This window comes from Chlamydotis macqueenii, chromosome 9, assembly GCF_036417535.1.
Source record: "Chlamydotis macqueenii isolate bChlMac1 chromosome 9, bChlMac1.mat, whole genome shotgun sequence".
NCBI lineage: Eukaryota > Metazoa > Chordata > Aves > Otidiformes > Otididae > Chlamydotis > Chlamydotis macqueenii.
Genome location: NC_141564.1, coordinates 6,977,555 through 6,996,700, shown reverse-complemented (window position 1 = coordinate 6,996,700; position 19,146 = coordinate 6,977,555). Strand labels below are relative to the sequence as shown.

Here is a 19,146-nt window from a genome sequence, read left to right as displayed (position 1 = left end):
AAATTTGTCCTCATATAGTACACAAAAGATTTCTATTAATTGGAACGTGAAAAATGATATTATTCATGTTTAAAAAAATTGAAATACATCATTCTGATTTCATCTGCATTAACATTTTACGAGATTCAGGTGTTTTGGGGGTTTGTTTGGTTTTGTTTATTTGTTTTTTAGAAAAACAAAACCAGTTTACATATCTGTCATGTTTAAAATTGGCTGTGCTTGGAGGAGCACTGAGTGAACTTAGAACAACTTTCTAGTGAGTGACCAAAGAGTTCAGCACAAGAATAATGCTTTAGAGGCTCAGCAGCCCCAGTTGTACACTGCTCAGCAAGATAAAGATTGCTGCAATATCTGCTGCCTTTGGTACATGGCAGATGTATTGTTTGTGCCAATTCCTGAATATTTTTCTGTATGAATTACTTTGTTAAATCAGAAACATATATGTTGGAACCAATTAGCTTAATTGCATCTTGTCAACAAGCACTGGTTAGCACAAACATCTGTAACATACTGCAATACTGTCACTTTAAAACATAGGGCAAGGGTGTTACATGTCTTAAATAAAATCCTGGCCTGCTGAAACCAATGAGTCGTGCATTTCCTCAGGAATAAGACTTCACATACCAAATTCCAAACTTATCAAACATAGAGCCATAAGAGATAACGAAAAAACAGGGAGCCTTGCTGGTTTTTTTCCGAACATTTAGTGCTTTGCTTTCACAAGATGGGGACAGTACTGTTCATCTAAGGCTGCAAGGAGCTAACCACTCCATATGTTGAACTGCAATAGCACTTCTTGCAAAGCACAGAGCCATGTGGACCCTTCGCACAGCAGGACTGAACAAATCCTTTGTACACATCAGATATTTCCAAGCAAACAGGCCTAAGCCTACCCACCCAGGCCAACTACTTGATAAGCAGTATAGTCTTCCTCAGTATCACCACGATCACTCGAGTGCCGTGCAGGAAGGCTTTTTATATGCTTAATCCCTCATGTTCTCGACTTCAGTCTACATATAACACATTTCACAAAGCTTGAAGCTGTGTCTGTCCTATACATAATATTTCTGCTCTGGAAGGGCGGAACCACAACGCATTTGCAGTATAGATTTTCCTCTTGCTGCATTTTACCTCATTATACTGTGGAAGCAAAAAAATAGGGTTCTTATCTGGAACAAACACAAAGTAAACTCCACCAAGTACAATCTAAACACAAAAGTCTCTTTTCACGAGCATCAAGAATGCCTTTGAAAGAATGTCCAACAGATGCCCCAAGAAAATGACTTCCCCTGCCTCTTTTCTTATCCCAAACCCTTATTATTACTTTTTGATTGATTTTTCTTGGCTCTTACACACTCTCCTGCTGATCTTCTTAGGTGGGCTCTATACAACCTTCCCAGCTTTCTTTTATGCCTCTAGTCTTCTTGCCAATAAATCATTCTAGTTTTATGAAAGGTTTCTTTTTTTTATTTCATAACCATTCTCCCTTGATCCAACTCAGTGGTTGGATGTTTTGTTTTTTAATACAACACTTGGTCTGCCAAATGCCTTAAAAATGTATTTCAACCTTCTCTGTTTATTTGATAGCTGCTTCTTCCACAAAGGCTAAGAATAACGTGGTTACCATAGTTTCCTTATCCACAACCAATAAAACACAATTTGGAATACAGTAAAACAACGACAAGACTCCTCACAAAATGTGACTAAATGATTGAACATTGATATCTTGACCCAACATCACTCCTAGCACTACTACAGAAAATACTCAAGACTAATCAATACCCAGCTTTTGGTCCAGCAGGGAAGATGAAGATAAGCCTGTCTGATTGCCAGATATTTAAGATATTTCAATTCCAACACTTAAGATGTCTGCTCATGTAAAATCCCTACCTCACAGATTTATTATTCCACCGCAGAGATTTTGTGTTTCACTGTACTCTTTTGTTCCAGGAAGTGATTGTGTAGGAAAGCACTCTGCTAAGGCTCAGTGAAGCTAAATGATGAATTAATTACCCTTAGGAACCACTTGACAAAGTAAATAACGTACTGCCTGTTCGTACAGTTTTGTTGGCCCCTGAACAAGAAAGCTTCTAGGGAACAAGCCAAAAATAATCTTATATTCTTCCAGTCAACTGTTCAACAAAGCCCCATATACACTTCAAAGACTATAAAAATTACACCTGCTTTTAACATATCCATTTGGTTTCCTAAGTAGAAGTTAAATGGTGGAACTTTAATATAATGAACTTTCAAGAAAAGAAAGAAAAACAATTGTTTTCGATAATAATGAATGATGAAAGAGAAAACCACAATATGCGTGATAGATATAATGACCCACTGCCAAGTTAATTTTTTCCAGACTTTGAAGAATTGTAAATATTTCCTTTAAAAATAAAATATTTCGCCTTTTCCTTTAAAAAAAGGAAACAAAAATCCAAAGGATGTTCTGTTTGATGAGACACACTAAGACGACTAAATGGGAGGGAAGCAGAATCCTCCTCCCACACTCTCAGTGCACACTATGGGACTGACTCCTGTGGTGCCTGGGACTCTCTCACAAACGCATCAGGTAAACGTGGGAGAATGCAACTCAAGATTTTCTGGTGTTCTACTGAGGTTTGCTTGCCAGTAAAAACAGCTCAAACCAGCTGAGGTTAAATCAAAAGGCTCTGTCCATGGTTTGATAATCCCCGGTTGTAAGCAATATGGGAAGAAAATACAGCAAGTGCCTTCCTTACCCCAGGCACCTAGGGCTGTAGTCAGGGACTGTGAGCACTAGGAGCAGGACAACTGCTAGAAAGCATTTGCTACTGTTGTTTTTGAAGAAAAACTGTTATCCTCACTGTGGAGCTTTCGCAGACCCCAGAAGCACCATTACTGTACATATCAAACACATAGGCACAGAGCCTCAGTTAACATAGTTTCAGTCATAGCTTAGCCACAAGAAAATATAACATCTTTTATCCTTGCCTTCTTGTCTTGTGAAGGTCATGTAAAGGTAACAGAGTACAGGGAAGAGACAAAGAAGGTATGAGGACAAAAGATCACTCATATGATGAACATGCTCCACTCTTCCAAGGAAAAAGCTTATAGTTCACCCCACCGAAAAAGCATTCTGTGTGTAACAGGATGTCAGTTCTAACGCATTAGACAAACCCACTGTATTTTTGCACAAAAAACATCTTAAAACATGTTAATAAGTTGCTCATCAGATCAGTTAAGCATTGTAAAACTCCTGATCTCGAGTTAACCAGTATCAGCACTACAAAAGGAAATAGCTAAAAGTACTCACTAAAAAGGCTTCTCTTTGACATCCCTAGAGTGAACTTACTGGGGAACAGGAAGATGCAGTGAAGACCAAGCCTACATTAAACTTTGCACCCTTCTAATCAACCAATAAAGAAGTTGTAAGTGATACCCACAGTAAACAACATTTGAAGCCCCAACCACTTCGCCATGATTGGTTTGGTTGATGACCTCTCTTACAGTTCACAACAAAAACTACCATCCTTTCTTAACCTGCCCGTTCAGAAACCAACCAGCACAATACCTCATTGATGGCAAGCTGCTCTCCGCCTCCCCCAGGGTGGCCATAGCGGTGGTTGGAGCTCCGGAAGTCCTCATAAAGGTCCTCCTCACTTCCCACATCGTCTGTTAGAGCTGTCTTATCCAGCGCCCCATCAGTGATCACTGCAACAACAAAAAGAACAAATTGGTATAGACCATAAGATCCTCACCAGCACTACATCAATTATATGAGCATGGTTGGGGTGAGGGACACTATAACAAAGCATAAAGGAAAGAGAGACAAGGAAACTATATAGGCAATTTCAGGGCAAAATTCCAGCCTGGTGCATGCCTATTTTTCAGGAAATTTTTCTCCATTCATGTTTTGTTACTGTAAATGATTGTGCCTTTTTCTAGACTGGAAAGTAGGATTTAAAAAAATTCAACAATTGTTGCATGTTGCTGTTGCAAAAAAAGGGATCGAGTAAGAATAAGAAAAGAGGCTCTGAAAAAAAGGTGCAGGGCAGAGACGACACAAACATGATTTCATTATGACATTGCTGCGTTGACAGGAAACTTGACTAGGCAACAAGCTCATGTCTGCCAATTTATACCTTGATGATTATGATTTACCAAATCCTATCAGATCAAAGAAACTGTCAGCCTTTGGGGAAAACATTCACCTTCCTCCTTGTCCACACACTTATTTCATTTGACAACTCTTTTTGTTGCCTAAAAGGGTGTTTGCTACAGGAGCACCTATTATTACCACAGGAGGGCCATTCTGGTCAGCACACCCTAAATAAGCTACTGATAATGGAGGGTTAGTGGTCTGTAGCTAGAACAAGCATCAAAATCTCAAGATATAAGCACAAGCCTAAGAGAAAAAAATATGGCGTTTATACTCCTTGCACAGAAGAAAACGGCACTTCATCTGTTTCTCAGGCAGGAACCTTTTCCTAAGGTCTCCTCTTCCTGAATGGTATTAGCAAATACCATTCAGTGGCATGTCAACCAACCGTTCATTCATCCCATACTTGTACAGGCTACTGAGCATAAACTTTCTGTTCTCAAAATCCCTGAAAAATGTCAATGATTAAAGAAAACATTTGCTGACATATTCATCTGGACTGGCAACCGCTAGGACAACAGTTTCCATGACAAAGAGGTGGGCTTCACAAAGATTTCTATGCATGAAGTAAGGAGCTAACACAAACACGATGCAGAGAACAACAGCTGATATAACTAGTAATTTTAGTTTAACGAACTTAACATGGATACACTAGTAAACTGAATGAAGTGAAAACACAGACATTGCTATCAGCACTCCTGGTGACAATCTTGGCTGTCCAAGTTACACACGATGTCACACCAATTTTTTGCAGAAACTTTGAGTTTGATCTTGTACAGCGTGGATAGGAAGAGCACCAGTTAGAGTCTGAGGACACACCAGCCTGTTATGGAGCCCTCATTTCACTCCACAATGCAAGTGCATCTTAGGAAACTAATTGTGTCAATGGGCCTAGAAAAAGTGCACAAGGGTTCATTAGCTTATTATTACCTGAAAGCAAAGGTCCCCAGTAATACAAAATAAAGGGCTATCAGAGGTTATGTCAAAAACCTGCAAAGATCATCCTCATCAATGCTTTAATTACATGTGATTTTTGTTAAGGTCGTATCACTTGATTACTTCTAATGAAATGGTGAGGCGTAAAATCCACGTACCAGCTATCAGTTCAGTGTAGTAACTTGACATCAAAATGATTGGAGTATGAGCTATTTTTGAACTACATATTTGATTGTTTATGCTTCAAACTCAATAAATACGCACAACATAGCAGACATATCTTCATTGTCTGAATCTGGAACTCCACTCAATATCGATGGCAGTTCAGGACATGGAGGTGCACATGAGCTTATGATTAAAGCAGAATTTTCTGTAGAAGCATGCAACTACCCAACCATTCAACTTTAAGTGACATTTCACAAAAAAAAAAAAAAAAAAAAAAATCAAGCATCCTCATAGCTTTGCTCTGACACTTCGTATCATTATACAGAAGTTCTCTACCGAATATATGCCCATAGTATAGACTGCACATAGAGCAGTTCTGGGGCTAAGATCTAGTCCATTAATATAAAACTCAAACCCGCTGTCGTAGTTCAGCCCCGATCAGGACCAGACTACACAGTCTCTCTCTCAATCCCCCCACCCTCCAAGAGAATAGGGAGAGATAATATAAGGAAAAACAGCTCGAGGTTTGAGATAAGGACAGGGAGAAATCCTTAAAGTTACCGTTATGGGCAAAACAGACTCGACTTGGGGAAAACTATTCATTTATTACTACAAACAGCAGGATAATGAGACAGAGAACAAGATAACCTCCCCCCACCCCTCCCTCTTCCCAAGCTTAACATTATCTCTACTACCTTTCCCCCCGCCCCGAGCGGCACAGGGGGAAGAGGGAATGGGGGTTGCGGTCAGTTCATCACACGTTGTTTTACGCCACTGCTTCATGCCCGGGTGAAGAACTCCTCACATTCCTCCCCTGCTCTGTTGTGGGGTCCCACCCATACGCCACAGTCCTTCCTGAAACTGCTCTGGTGTGGGTCATCTCTTCCACGGGGTGCAGTCCCTCCAGAACAGCTGCCCCAGGGGGCCCTCCATGGGCCACAGCCTCCTTCAGGCATCCACCTGCCCCAGCATGGGGTCCTCCACAGGCTGCAGGTGGATCTCTGCTCCTCCATGGACCTCCATGGGCTGCAGGGGGACAACCTGCTCCACCATGGTCTTCACCACAGGCTGCAGGGGAATCCTGGCCAGGAGCTGCATTACTCCTCCCCTTCCTTCTGAACTGACCTTGGCATCTGCAGCTGTTCCTCTCACAAGAAAAGTTCTTCACAACAGGCTGGCAGACGCCTCTCAGAATTTCTTCACATCATCCAGGTCATCTCCTCTCCACTTCTTGCAGCCGGGCCGGGCTGAGTCAGGCCCAGTCGGCTGCCTGGCGAGAGGCCAGAGGGTGAGGCCTGCAAGGCCCATGAGGCCTGCGCCTCCCCCTCTGCGCCTCTGCCCCCACTCAGCTTCTCCACATCTTCTCTTCTCTCTTTTTTTTTTCTGTTTTCCCCTTCCTAAATACATTATCGCAGAGGCGTTATCACGGGACATTCTGCTACCAACTGGCTCGGCCTTGGCCAGCAGCAGGTCTGCCCTAGGCCCAGCCGAGTCCACTGAACAAAGGGGAGCGACTTCTAGCAGTTTCCTACAGAAGCTGCCACCTTAGGCCCCCCCTCACTAAACAAAACCACGACACCCACTTGGAATGCCACTGGCATTTTATGCAGAGTTACCATGATTTGCACTTTTTTTTTTTTTTTTTTAAAATGAGCATTAAAGTATCACTTTTTGCTCATACACTGGCTGGAAAGCATTTGTCTGACAGTAATGAATAACTTTCTGTGTATTAGTACAGAAAAAAAAAACAAATTAGAAATGTTTTTCAAGAAAAAGTAAAAAAAAAATCATTTATAAAAGGAGTTAGCAGCCCACACTTAATCCAAAACTTTATTTGCATCTCTCTGATTTAATTCTTTTCCCTTATTTTATGCATGGCTTCATTGCTTTTGCCTTATGCATTTTCTGCCATCTTCACTGCTAAAAGTAATTTTCAGCTTGAAAAATGTTCATTGACATCTTTAAAGCTTTTGTTTTTTCCCCTCCACATTTTCCTATTTGTTCTCTGATCTGTGCTTAGATGAAAAAGCAAAAGCTCCTGGGAGATATTTATCTGTATTACTTAAAATGCTGTATACCTCTGCTAAGTGCCTTGAAAGCAGCGTTTGCTTTTACTAGAGATCTGTTTTTCTTCTCTCATCTTACCAAGTTCATCAATTTCCTGCAGTCTCAAAACCTGCTACGGCATTTTGGATTAGTTTTCCTGGCAAAAAAAAAAAAAAAAAAAAAAAAAGAGTCCTCATGGACATATTTCACCACAGAAACGCAGTTCATAGTCATAAGAAAGTTCCCCATCCTTGAGGATGAACAGCCCAAGATAGCCATTATATATTTTCCAAAACTAACGAATGGTCCAGGGAAGAATAAAACTAATGAAACATAAGAATTTGCTCTGAAGCAGCTTACATGGGAGATACGATTATAAATAAATAAAACAGTAGTCTGGAACGGTGACCCAATGCACTATAAATCCATCAAGGAAGCAGGAGAATGTAGGCTTTTAATGTAGGTAGTGACTCAACACACACAGCATAAACTAGGTCAAGTAGAAAAGAAGGAAGCGCTATACAAAAATCTTTAAAGACAAGTTAGCAGCGATTGCTGAAATAGTCTATCAGCCTCCTCACCGGCACTGTGCTAGTCAGACAGGTAACTACTAAGCTGCACGGTAGCTCACTTGGATGCTTCATTCCCGCCCCTCCCAAACGCTCATCTCCATTTAACACTGAAATCCGCTGGTATGGTCACAGCTGGCCTCTCCGTGTCTCTCTGAAACCACTGATCTGATTTGACTCTGGCAATCAGGCAACACCAAGGAACAATGTTCTGTCAAAAATAACATCGAGCTTCCAATTAGTTCAAGCAGGTTTTTCCAAATTTTATACAGCCGTCCTGATAAATTTCACTAAATATGGCAACAAATCCTATACACAGGAACACAGGGAGGGGTTGTCACCAACATTTAGTACTACAGCCTTCTGTGCAAGTATTAAAACTCTGCTTTATACTGCTACTAGTCCAAGCCCAAGCTTGGTATTCACATCATTAAAGTACAAAAGCAGATGGATAATTCTAGCAACAGCAGCTCATAAAAGAATGCTGCACAAAACCTTTTTTATGCATCTGAATAGAGAATAACATGTCAAGAGCCTGACTCCACAAAGAAATATCTTGAGGATATGAAGCGGCAAAAGTAACACAAAAAAAAGGTACTAAAACCAGCAACTCGCACAGGTGGTCTGTGTTCCAGTGCCTGAGCAGACAGCACTGAGACAGGCTACATTCAAGGATAGTCACAAAAACAAAAGGGAAGAATTCTATAAAAATAAAATAAAGCTTGATGAAAATGGTCCAGAGGAAGAAGGTCTGTGGGTTCACCCTTACACCTTCCTACAGGCTTTGGGACGCAGGCATGAGCAGGGTCCTGGCTGGGCTCTGCTTGCGCCCCCACCTTGCTGAAGGGGAAAATGTAAAATGTTGACACCAAGCAAGCCCGAGAGGAACTTCTCCTACACAGTTAGAGCTCTCCCTCTCAGCAGAAAGCCTCTGAAGCTGCTCTCAGCTCTGTGGTTTCACACAGAAGAGCACTTCGACCGCGTTGAGAGACAAGCCATGCAATGGCCGCAGTATAAACCATGGCTGTAGAACTCATAGCCACCGCAGCTCAGGGCCTGCCAGATGCACCCTGCTTATAGGTAAGTGGGGATAATTTGAAGTGCATACAGGCAGCTGTACGGTAGGATGCTTACTCTTGGGAGCCACGATCAAGCCTATCTGACACTGGAGAACAAAACAGCTGTGCGGCACGGGGTCAGCCTCGATCTTAATATCCAACAAAAGATGACAGGGAAGGAAAAATGAGAGAAGCCTCAAGTTGTTCATCTAATCAGTGGGAAACCTAAAGAAGTTGGGATTAGATGATCTACTGAAGGTCACAGACAGAAGACTAATATTAACCACAGTCCAGAGTTCAGTTAAGACCAGTGTCACCTGGTACATGGTGACACTGTTTACCATGTCTGAGCTCCTTCCTCTCTCAAAGGATGGACCTGCTTCATACATTCCAAGTGCCAGGAATTACTGGAAGCAAGTGGTTGTTGGTTTAAAAAAAAAAAAAAAAAAAAAAAAAAAAAAAGATACAACCACCATAAGAAAAAAAAAAAAAATCCCACCCTCTCACTAGAGAAACACAGATTCTAGATCAGTTTCCTCAGAGCAGCTGGGCACTGCAGCCCCAAATCTAACACAGCCTCTTAACAGAGATCTCTCAAAGTCACCTAGGTTTATGTCTCAGCTGGAATAAACCTCAGTAGCTCCTCGTTGGTGAGAAGCTCCAGCTGTGTGCTTGGGTTAGAAGCCTGAACAATGACCCAGGACTGAAGGAAAATGGGCTAGAGGCAGTTTCCCCATAATTTTGGTTATCTGTTTTCACTTGAAAGCCTAACAGCTTTTAGGGGGTAAGGCTGGGATAGGAATCCGTGATGATTACAGACAGCTTTGAAAGTCACGAATGTCCATAGTTTATTAAAATCACATTATATTAATGACAAAGGAAATAACGTTTGTGTATTTGAAGTATCTCTCAAATGTGCTTTTTCAGTACCATATCCACACATTTGTCTCTGTAGCATTTACATTTAAAATAATTCACCAAAATAACAATAGGAGCCTGATTTACACTCACAGAGCAAATTAATTCAGAGCTAACAACATCATTGCCTCTGCCTCACTGAGCAGAGATTGCTGTGGTTGTGCGCAGCGCCCACAGGAAACTGCACAGCAGCGGGTGAAGGGAGTCGTTCAAGAGATTTAAGATGACAAACAAACAAAAGGGGTGCGTGGGGTGGGGAAGCTCACAGACCTACTCAGACTAGACTGCCCAGGTGAAAAGAGCCCCTCCACCCTCCTCTTCCCCCATTCTGAACTGCTAAACCCTCATCTCCCTTAGAAAGAGCTGCCAGAGTAGTGCTGCATCCTCCATCATTCCTGTTCTGAATTATGTGCTTCATTTATCAGGTCCTTATGCAGCTGCCACAGTAAAATCCATCAGAATGATGTCATCCCACTTCTGCCCCAGCAGTGCAATTCTCCAGCTCTTTACTGTGCTGATGGACCCTCTCATACCATTCTGCTTATGGTTGTGGGCCAGTTTAACAGGAAGAGGGAAGTCTGGCAGGGAATTAGCAACAAGGGAACAACAACCAGTTAGTACAAGCTTCATGAGGAGAAGAAAGAAAAACCCCAAAAAAACCCAAGCAACAACATGGGCCTGCAAAGCCAAGCCTTAGAGAGCTAAGGTCCTCATGATGACATTTCTGAGCAGGTAATGAAACTATGTTCAGTGAACATTTGGGGAAAAAAAAAAAAAAAACAAACAACACAGAATAGGAAGAAGAGGCAGAAAATATTTAAGTGGAGAAAGCAAGCTTCATCACCTCCATTTTAAATAAACATTAAGAAGCGAAATTATTAAACACAACAAAATTAAATCAACATTTTGGTATAATGCCACAAATGGAATTGCTGTTGTGAATGAAACTAGTTCCTAATTAGCTGAGGCAAAGAGCAAATCCGCACTCGAAAACAAAAAGGAGACAGTTCTTCAATGGAAAACTGAGCACAGGTCCTCTGTGGGTCTGCTGGGCACATCACCCAGGGTAACATTCATCAGCAATAATACACTGAGCCACCCACTCAGGTTTCAAGAGTTTTTAAATCCCAATTAGAATCTGAATGACTTGCAGGGAGGCTTAAGGGAGTTCTCAGCTCTCTCCGGTAGCGGAAATAATTATGGGGAAGAGAGATGCAGATTATGAATGGCTCCACAGCTCTGACTCCCACGTTACCACTTGCTATGCGTTGCAGCTTGGTCTGCTTTGCCTTGGCAGATATGCAGCAGGGAGCTGCCCCCAGTCCCTTCCTTGCTTGTTGAGTGATGATATGAGTGGGAAAGAAGAGGGGGAGCAGCTTAACTATATTTGAAGAAGAGTGGAAATGTTGGGAAAAACAGATAGGAAATCACAGAAATGTACTTTCTTGATCCAAAGCCTGATCCTTTGTTGAAAAGCCCCTTTGTTGTACTGCATACAAACTATTAATTCACTGGCTGCGTTCCCATCACAGCTACTGACTTGGAAAAAAGCAGGCATGTCCTCCTACTCTGCGGATTTGTTGTTTATTTACTCAGGTCTGATTACTCATCTATAGTAACCTATTTGCACTCATTTTTCAGATGGACATCTTTGGAAATGCTATTTACTTTATGTCTGGACAATGTTGAACATGATGGGGCCAATTCTAGTTCAGTCCTTTAAAACCTATCGCAATCTAAACATTACATCAATTGTAGCAACCAAAACCATCAGAACAAATACCTTCTAGTATCCAGGCACATTCTTTACCGTATCCATGGTAGGATGTACCAGTTGGAGTATCTGGTGTGTTAGTTACTGCCCCAACAACAAATCTTATTCATTGATGTAGTTGCTATACAAAGGAGTCAAGGGGGTGGAGGGTGGGTGTAGATTAAAGCATCCATCATACTTTTTCAAGTTTCTTCTGTGAAAGACTAAAATGGTCACATTTCCTATTTCTAACAGGTAACAAACACTGACATTCCAAACTCATGCTGAATTTTCACCTGTCCATTTAACTCTGCTGCATAGCCCTGTGCCCGCTATGCCTTGAAGAAAAAAAGAAAAAGAAAAAAAAAAAACCAACACCCCCCCCCCCCCAAACAAAAAACCCAAAAACAAACAAACAAAAAACCCCACACAAACCTAGACCAAACTCCCTTCCCTTAAAGTGCAAAACAAGAACAACAAAGCTGCCTCTTCATCAGACAACTGCCTCCCAAAATATTGACAAACTGCTGGCTGGGAAACAATACATCTGACATCGTCTAGTAGAGGATGATCAGAGCCAATTCAGATCAGCAGTAACTTCAGATGAGCTTTCAGCTCACCTGCAAAGATGAAAATACCACATCTGTATCTCCACATCCATCCATTCTTAGTCAAAAGTGTAAAAACAACTAAGGAAATTCAAGCAAATGAGCCAGGAAATCAGAACAATAGTTATTTATAGTGGACAACACTTATTTCAGCGAACATACGAGATAAAAGCAACATCAAAGAGTGTTAGTACAGCTGAAAAGCCTGACAAACATGATTTTGAAAGGGCTTTGTCAATAAGATTTCAGTCATTTTTATTTTTTTTTTAATTTATTTTTAGGAGAGCATCTGCTCCAGCTTTTTAAAACCTTATAGGCACATCACACAAGCCAGGGAGTGGGGCGGGGGGGGGAAGCACCACTGTTTTCCTACAAGATTATTCCCACAGATTCCCCCATATGTTCTCAACACCTGCCACTACTTCAGTGCACCATTACATGGGGCCTCACTCCTAAAGGTCATCTTTGGGCTCCTCTCACCTTTTGCTTGCACAAGTATATGAAACCTGCTTGTAGGAACATGCAAACAAAGGAGTCACACTATCTTACTGCTACCGAGCCTTACTGCTCTGCCATTTCTTAATCTGAGCTCATCTGAACCAAAGCCCTGGTTCATAATTGAACACACACAAACTCTGTGTTTTAATCCTTTTTTTTTCTTCTCCAGAAAGCAAACAAAAAAGCCTCAAAGAATTCAGACATAACCAATTCTTCTAGTCATCAACAGTCTTCATATGAAGAACTTGAATAGAAAAACGTTCCCCCATCTTCTCTCAGGAATTGTTATTCCTCCTACCTGTGCAGCTACTTTCCAGGGACTTAATTGGAATTTTCTTAATGTAAGTGCTATTATCTCCCAAATCTCACACTGTCCTTGTCTGTTTTAATTATATTGATTTAGCTGTGATATTTGCTTCACCTCTAAAACAGCTTCCTAAGAGCACTCACAGAAGAGTGTTAGAAACCCAAGCTATCATAGTGCCTCCTTTCTTGTACCTGTTACTTTATTAAGGAAAGGGATGAATGTAAACATGCTGTAGGAAATTCTGGTTGATTTTGTACTGGTATTATGTCTTTACATTGATGTACACCCTGAGAAGAGAAAGAGCTCAGAAGCTAAGTCTTTGCTAAAGGTTTTGTTGCCAAAAAGCATACCATTTTCTTCAGTCTTAAGTCACAGTCTAGGAACAAGAAAATTCCACTAAACACTAAGCTTTAACTACTGGCCTGGAAAAGACCACGCTGTAAAGAATGGTTAAGGTCATTTTTATGACAAATTGTCACTAGAAAGCAAAACAATTCATATCACAAAAGTATTTGAAATATTGCACCTAGTCTTGACAACTTTGCATGGAAATATCAACTTCCTTACACTATTTTTACAACAGTCAAACCTGGAGCAGAAAAAAAAAAATATATGGGTCTTTCTTATAATGGAGTAATCCACATCGTAACTTGAACAATTAAGAGTGAAGAACTGTCTTGACAATGCAGCCACCTTTGGTTAAGAGAAAACTATTTAACACAGGATCCTGAAGCGAGGCCTGCAAGCCTACAGCTAGCTAACCGACACGATGAGCAACACAGATGCACTGGGCACATACCATTTCCAGCAAAGTCAGCACAAAGAGCCACTGCTTGGCCCTTCTGAAAAGCTGGCTGTTTATATAAGTGTCTGAAGAAGGATTTAAGAGGCTAACTTTGAACACTTAAATTTGAAAAATGTGACCTCTGGTTTTTCCCAGAATTCTGCACAACGCTATAAATCTAGTCTTTATCTTTGTGAAGCTATCCAGGCTGACAAGTGGCTTATATCTATGACCTTGTACCACAGAAGTAATTAAAAATGAATGCCATGAGAAGACTTTCAATTGCTCTTGTGCATTATCAAGTGTAAGTCTCAAGGGGCAGTAAGATTGTTTTGTTGACATTATTTTGAATGACCAGTCTTCATGTAACACACAACAGATCTTCTGGTTTCATACTGGGGGTACAGTCTTTTCATTAAAAATACTGGTAAAAATGCTGTACCTTTAGGAAAGCCCTCTGTCCCTATTTATATTTTAATGAGTTCTATGAAAATCCCCGAGATCAAGCTACCAAACGTTTCTGAAGGGAAAACGGGAAATCAAGGATTAATATTTATTTAACTACAACCGCCATGACAGCTAAGGCATCAGGCTCTTCGCAGCATACATGTTTGAATCACACAACACTGCACAAAGCAGGCAAAGTCAGGCTCTGAGTTAGTCAGGGCGATTCTTCTTTGGTGTTATTCAGAACAGATTTGAGTGATCAGCTCTGAGTAAGCTGCAGGAGAGATGCTGAACATGGCCAAACATAATCCAGTCTTTATATTTTGAATAGACAAAGATACAAAGACAAAGAGCACCTCCACTGGAAGATGGTTGCAGAACAGGAGAGTTCCATGTTAGCTCAGTTTAGAAAGGCCTCATGCACAGAGACAAGGTAGAAATTTCAAACTCACTCAGACACTGCGTACTTACAGTTCTGTGAGCGTAAACTTCACTGCCAGAGTTCAGAACTGACTATTTTTAATACCCAGCACTGCTATGTCACCTGTGTTGAAGACCAGCTCTACAAACCAATGAAAGAAGGCAGCTGAGCACAGAGGTGACCTGGATGAGAGGACGGTGCGGCCTCCTGCCCTCACCACATGTCCAGGAGCGTGCTCTGCAGTAGCTCCAGCAACAGGCCCCGCACCAGTCAGCCCTCACCACCTCTCCTCTCCAGGGCCTCCAGACCTCCCTGCCAGGGATACACGTGAAAGTGAAAGACTCTGCACCAAAATAACTTCAAACTGTACATGGACAGCAATATTCTCACAAAATACATTTAAGAACTCAAGACAGGCCTTACAGCCGCAGACATTTTGCAGTAGGAACGGAGGTGTCCACTGAAGCGCTAGCTCCCTGGGAGCCTGTGGGTGCAGATATGATGTATTACTGCAAATCAAATGTAAAGAATTAAGCTCGAAATACTGAACTTGTTGATTGACGCATCTCAACAAATTGTCAAATATCATAGGAAGAAAAAGATACTTCAAATTCAATAATTTTAAGTTTTGTAGGAAATTGGTGTGAGAAGGTACCTTATTTCAAAGCGTTTTCACAACATTCAGCTCTAAAGCCAAATTATAGCTGAACATGTCAGATGCAATCTCACCCTACAGCAAGACGACTCTTCCAAGGAAAACATTATTCCTCTCGGAATATATCAAGTATTCAATTCAAAGCCATTATTAATCATCCCTTTAAAAGGAAAAAGCATTCTGGCAAGGTCACATTGGTTAGGGTGCCCTTAATTCATTACTTAGGATGTTTACTGCAGGCTTCAACAAGGAAATAAGAATAACAGAAGTGGTAAGATCAGCATTTCAGCAAATCATGAGCCCCAAGATGCTAAGTGTGCATTTTGAACAATGAATTCAAAATGACACATTACCACTTACAGATCATTGGATGCCACACAGAATATTTTGGAAGCTTTTGGAGACCGATTTAAAAGCTGAAATCATCCCCACTTGGAGATGGTAAAATCAAGCGGCAAAAGTATGTTAACACAAGCAGCCATGTAATCTCAATACTAACTAAATAAAAGAGCATTGCTGATTAGCAATGACCAAACTGAACCAAGTCCCTTAAAAAGGTAAGAGAAGATGAAGCCTTTTCAGAAGTCACATTATCTAAAGCCTGTCCTTGTTTTGACCAGTGCATACAGTCAAATGTAGCTCTACCTAAGGCACATCTCAAATAAAGGGCATTCTTCTAGAGAGATAGCTGGAGCAAAGTAATCTTTGCAAATTCGACATTAGTGGTGTAACTTGCAAAGTAAAAACAGGCTAAAGCAAGGACAGTATTTTCCAGAGCAACTCTGTTTGCCTGTTCTAGTGCACAGCACTGGTCACCAAACCTGCACTTCTTTATCAGTTGTCTGAACAAACATCATAATCCTTTCACTTAAAGGCAGATATGTCAAATTTGACCTTTCCTGTGATTAGTCAAAATTTAAAACATTAAATTCCACAGTGCTGCTATTATTGTTTCCATTTATGAATTTATTCTTATTTACATCCCATATGCCACCAATGGGAATAGGAAAATGCTTTCGTTTTCAACAGGAACTGTATATCTACTGTTTCCCAACCCTTAGCTTTTCCAAAGCTGCTAAAAACACAGAAATAACTTTCTTCAGACTGTGCTCCAGACTCCAAACATCTCTCCAGCTACACCGAATCTGACTGAAGGGCAGGGGAAAAGAAACAACAAACCCAAGCCCCATGCCACCTAGCTTTCAAAAGTGCTCAATATATAAAATTACTTTTATCCTCAAATACACTGAAGGATGTGCTATGGTTTACACAATGCTTTGCTCCTTCAGTATGTAAAAATCACTGTTCCTCAGAACTAAAGGAACTGGTGAAGGAATTCTTTCACCAACAACCTGCCAATTTAGAAGTGAAATTTAAATTAACCATATTTTCCAAAGGTCTTATACCTGATGCATGTTCACTTAGGATGACAAATCTGAGTGGCCAGTTTCTCCTTTCCCTGACTGTTTAACCAAGTTGATTTTTCTATCTTTGCAGCCCATGTTTCACCTACAGCCTTCATTCTCATATATCTTTTGAGCAAAGCAACACAAATTCTCCAGGCTCAAATCCTATGGGCTAGCAGTCTTAGTTATTTAGTCTTATTCCATTTCAAATGAAGTTCCAAGGAAGACAAAACCAATCTCTTCTTATTTACAAACAGATTATTTTCCCCAAAGAGAAAGCTACTAAAGAGCAGGATGTGGTTGAGGTATATTAAAAAAAAAAAAAATGCAACGAACAGGCCACTTGTAATGATCTGTGTATTTTAAGTTGGCTGATGACACAGCCTGGATGAAGTATAAACACAAAATCTGTCAGTTTAGACTATATTTCTGTGAAATCAAGCTGCTGGCTTATTTTCACATTCATCATGACTGGTTCTGTGCAGTAGCATTTTCCTCTGAGTTAAGGCATAGCTGTTTTATCTGTCTTCCACATCTAAATAATTATTTTTATTTTCAGCTTTGGTGGTATTCCCCTGGACGAGAAGCCCAACTCCATCATTCCTGAGTGACAGACTATGCAATGCAGGATTATTACATCAAAGGACAATGCTGAAATATCAATAACAGAAAGAGTCCCCAAGGAGAGTACTGTCAAAAGATACAAATTTATTCCTCCAATACGAAAAAAAAAAAGTGCCCTCTAAAACAAATTCTCAGATGATGTCCATCTTAGATGGCTGGAATGCCGTCTATATCTGCTTTGACAGTGACCAGTGCTCTCAGCACCAAAACTATTTGTTTTATTTGACATGTACAGAGTGCGTAAAGAGTGACCTGGAGAGACCAACAAGAGGAAAAAAAAAAAAAAAAAAAAAAACAACACACCACACACACCATAGCAGGTCTGAAGTGGCTCTCCTTAACATTCACTTCACTTTTCCAGATTTTCCCCAGGAGCAATGGAAGATACTGGTCTATAGCTTCTTAGTTTCTATAAAATCCAGAGTTCAGGAACAGAAGAGAATACTGGGAATATTGCTGATATATTCTAAAGGAGCTTTAAAAGAGGATTATCCTAGTGATTAAAATCAGTGAGTGAGGCATGTTGCACGTACTGGGGATCATGGAAGTTTAGCATGCTGTAAAATTCATGAGAAAATTTAGGATGTATTTTAAGTCCACAAGGCCACGTGAGTGCAGCACTGACAGATGTTCCATGCATATACATTTGGCATTTGGCATCCTGCATTCAGAGCATATGGCTAAACTGCAGCACACAGTGTCAGTCTGACTTAGGGGGCGATGCCGCAATGCAGCACCTTTGTGGTAGCCTAGAAAAGCTAAACGATTAACAGACCTCAGCCCTTACTCTAGCCAGCACTGCTACCATCTGCAGTCCCACACAGGACAACAGCAGGGAAATGCAAAGAGGAGACTCTTTAGCCATTCAGGTGTGTCCCTTCTGCTCACAAACCAGCACAAAGTAAACTCACTGATGTTTACAAATTAGCTTTTTGTTGATATCAACAAACCCTGTTGATGCTCTGTTCTCCCCCTTCTTTCTCCCAGTTCTGCAGTGATCAGACCAAAACCAAAGGATGAGGGCAACAGGGACCCAGCATCACCCTGTTGCAAGCTCCCCAGGCAGCAGCCCCTTCATAGAGGCTGCCAGAGCCATTACACATACAGACGATGTGTATAAATCTCTTTACAATCCTGCTTCCTCGCACATTGATTAATTACATTCCTGTGTGCATTCTTTCATTTCAAATATAAATGCAAACGACAGGCTCTGAAACCGGGACTTTCTTTTCCTCTCGAGTGCCTTTCTGAACTCAGCAGGTGCAATTCTACTGAAGGCAGGAAATTGCCATTTCTAGACTATGTTCCTGGCGTCTCCTTATCTTTCCTGCTGAAAACGTAGCCCGTGTCATCAAAGCGTATCAGAACGTACGCAGTCCCCTCAACTCCAGCATCCCTTTGCTGGAAATACAGCCTGAGCTTGTTTGAACTGGAAATTGTTGTTCTTAGTAATAATTGCTCTGTACACAGCACTGTCTCAAATCGATTCCAGGACACATTTTCTGACCTGTGTGAGTATTCATTACTAACCTCACAGTAACCTTAAAGATTTGAGCTCATTCTCTTCACCGAACTGCAAAGATCCTCAATTGCTTAATCTCAAAAATGTCAACAGCAAAACAATCGAAACAGGCACAACTGTGCTTGCCTTGTTTCAATACAGCATGGCATTTCCAGCCTGATAAAGGTTAGAGAGCGCTCTCAGAGGTGAAAGAAAAATGCTTTCCATGTACATGTATTTTTTAATGGTGAACAGATTTAAACTAGATGAGAGAGACAAAAAGAAAAGATGAATTCACAACTAAACAAGGTA

At 41.0% G+C, this 19,146-nt stretch overlaps 1 protein-coding gene across 2 annotated transcripts in view; it reads right to left on the bottom strand.

The window, feature by feature from the left end:
• ARHGEF4 (Rho guanine nucleotide exchange factor 4) overlaps positions 1-19,146 on the bottom strand; it is a 220,272-nt gene that overhangs the window by 40,176 nt on the left and 160,950 nt on the right. For both annotated transcript variants that reach the window (XM_086754340.1, XM_086754341.1), the window contains exon 7: positions 3,551-3,690. In XM_086754340.1, the coding sequence (XP_086610466.1) occupies positions 3,551-3,690 (140 nt within the window). The remainder of the gene's footprint in view (positions 1-3,550; positions 3,691-19,146) is intronic.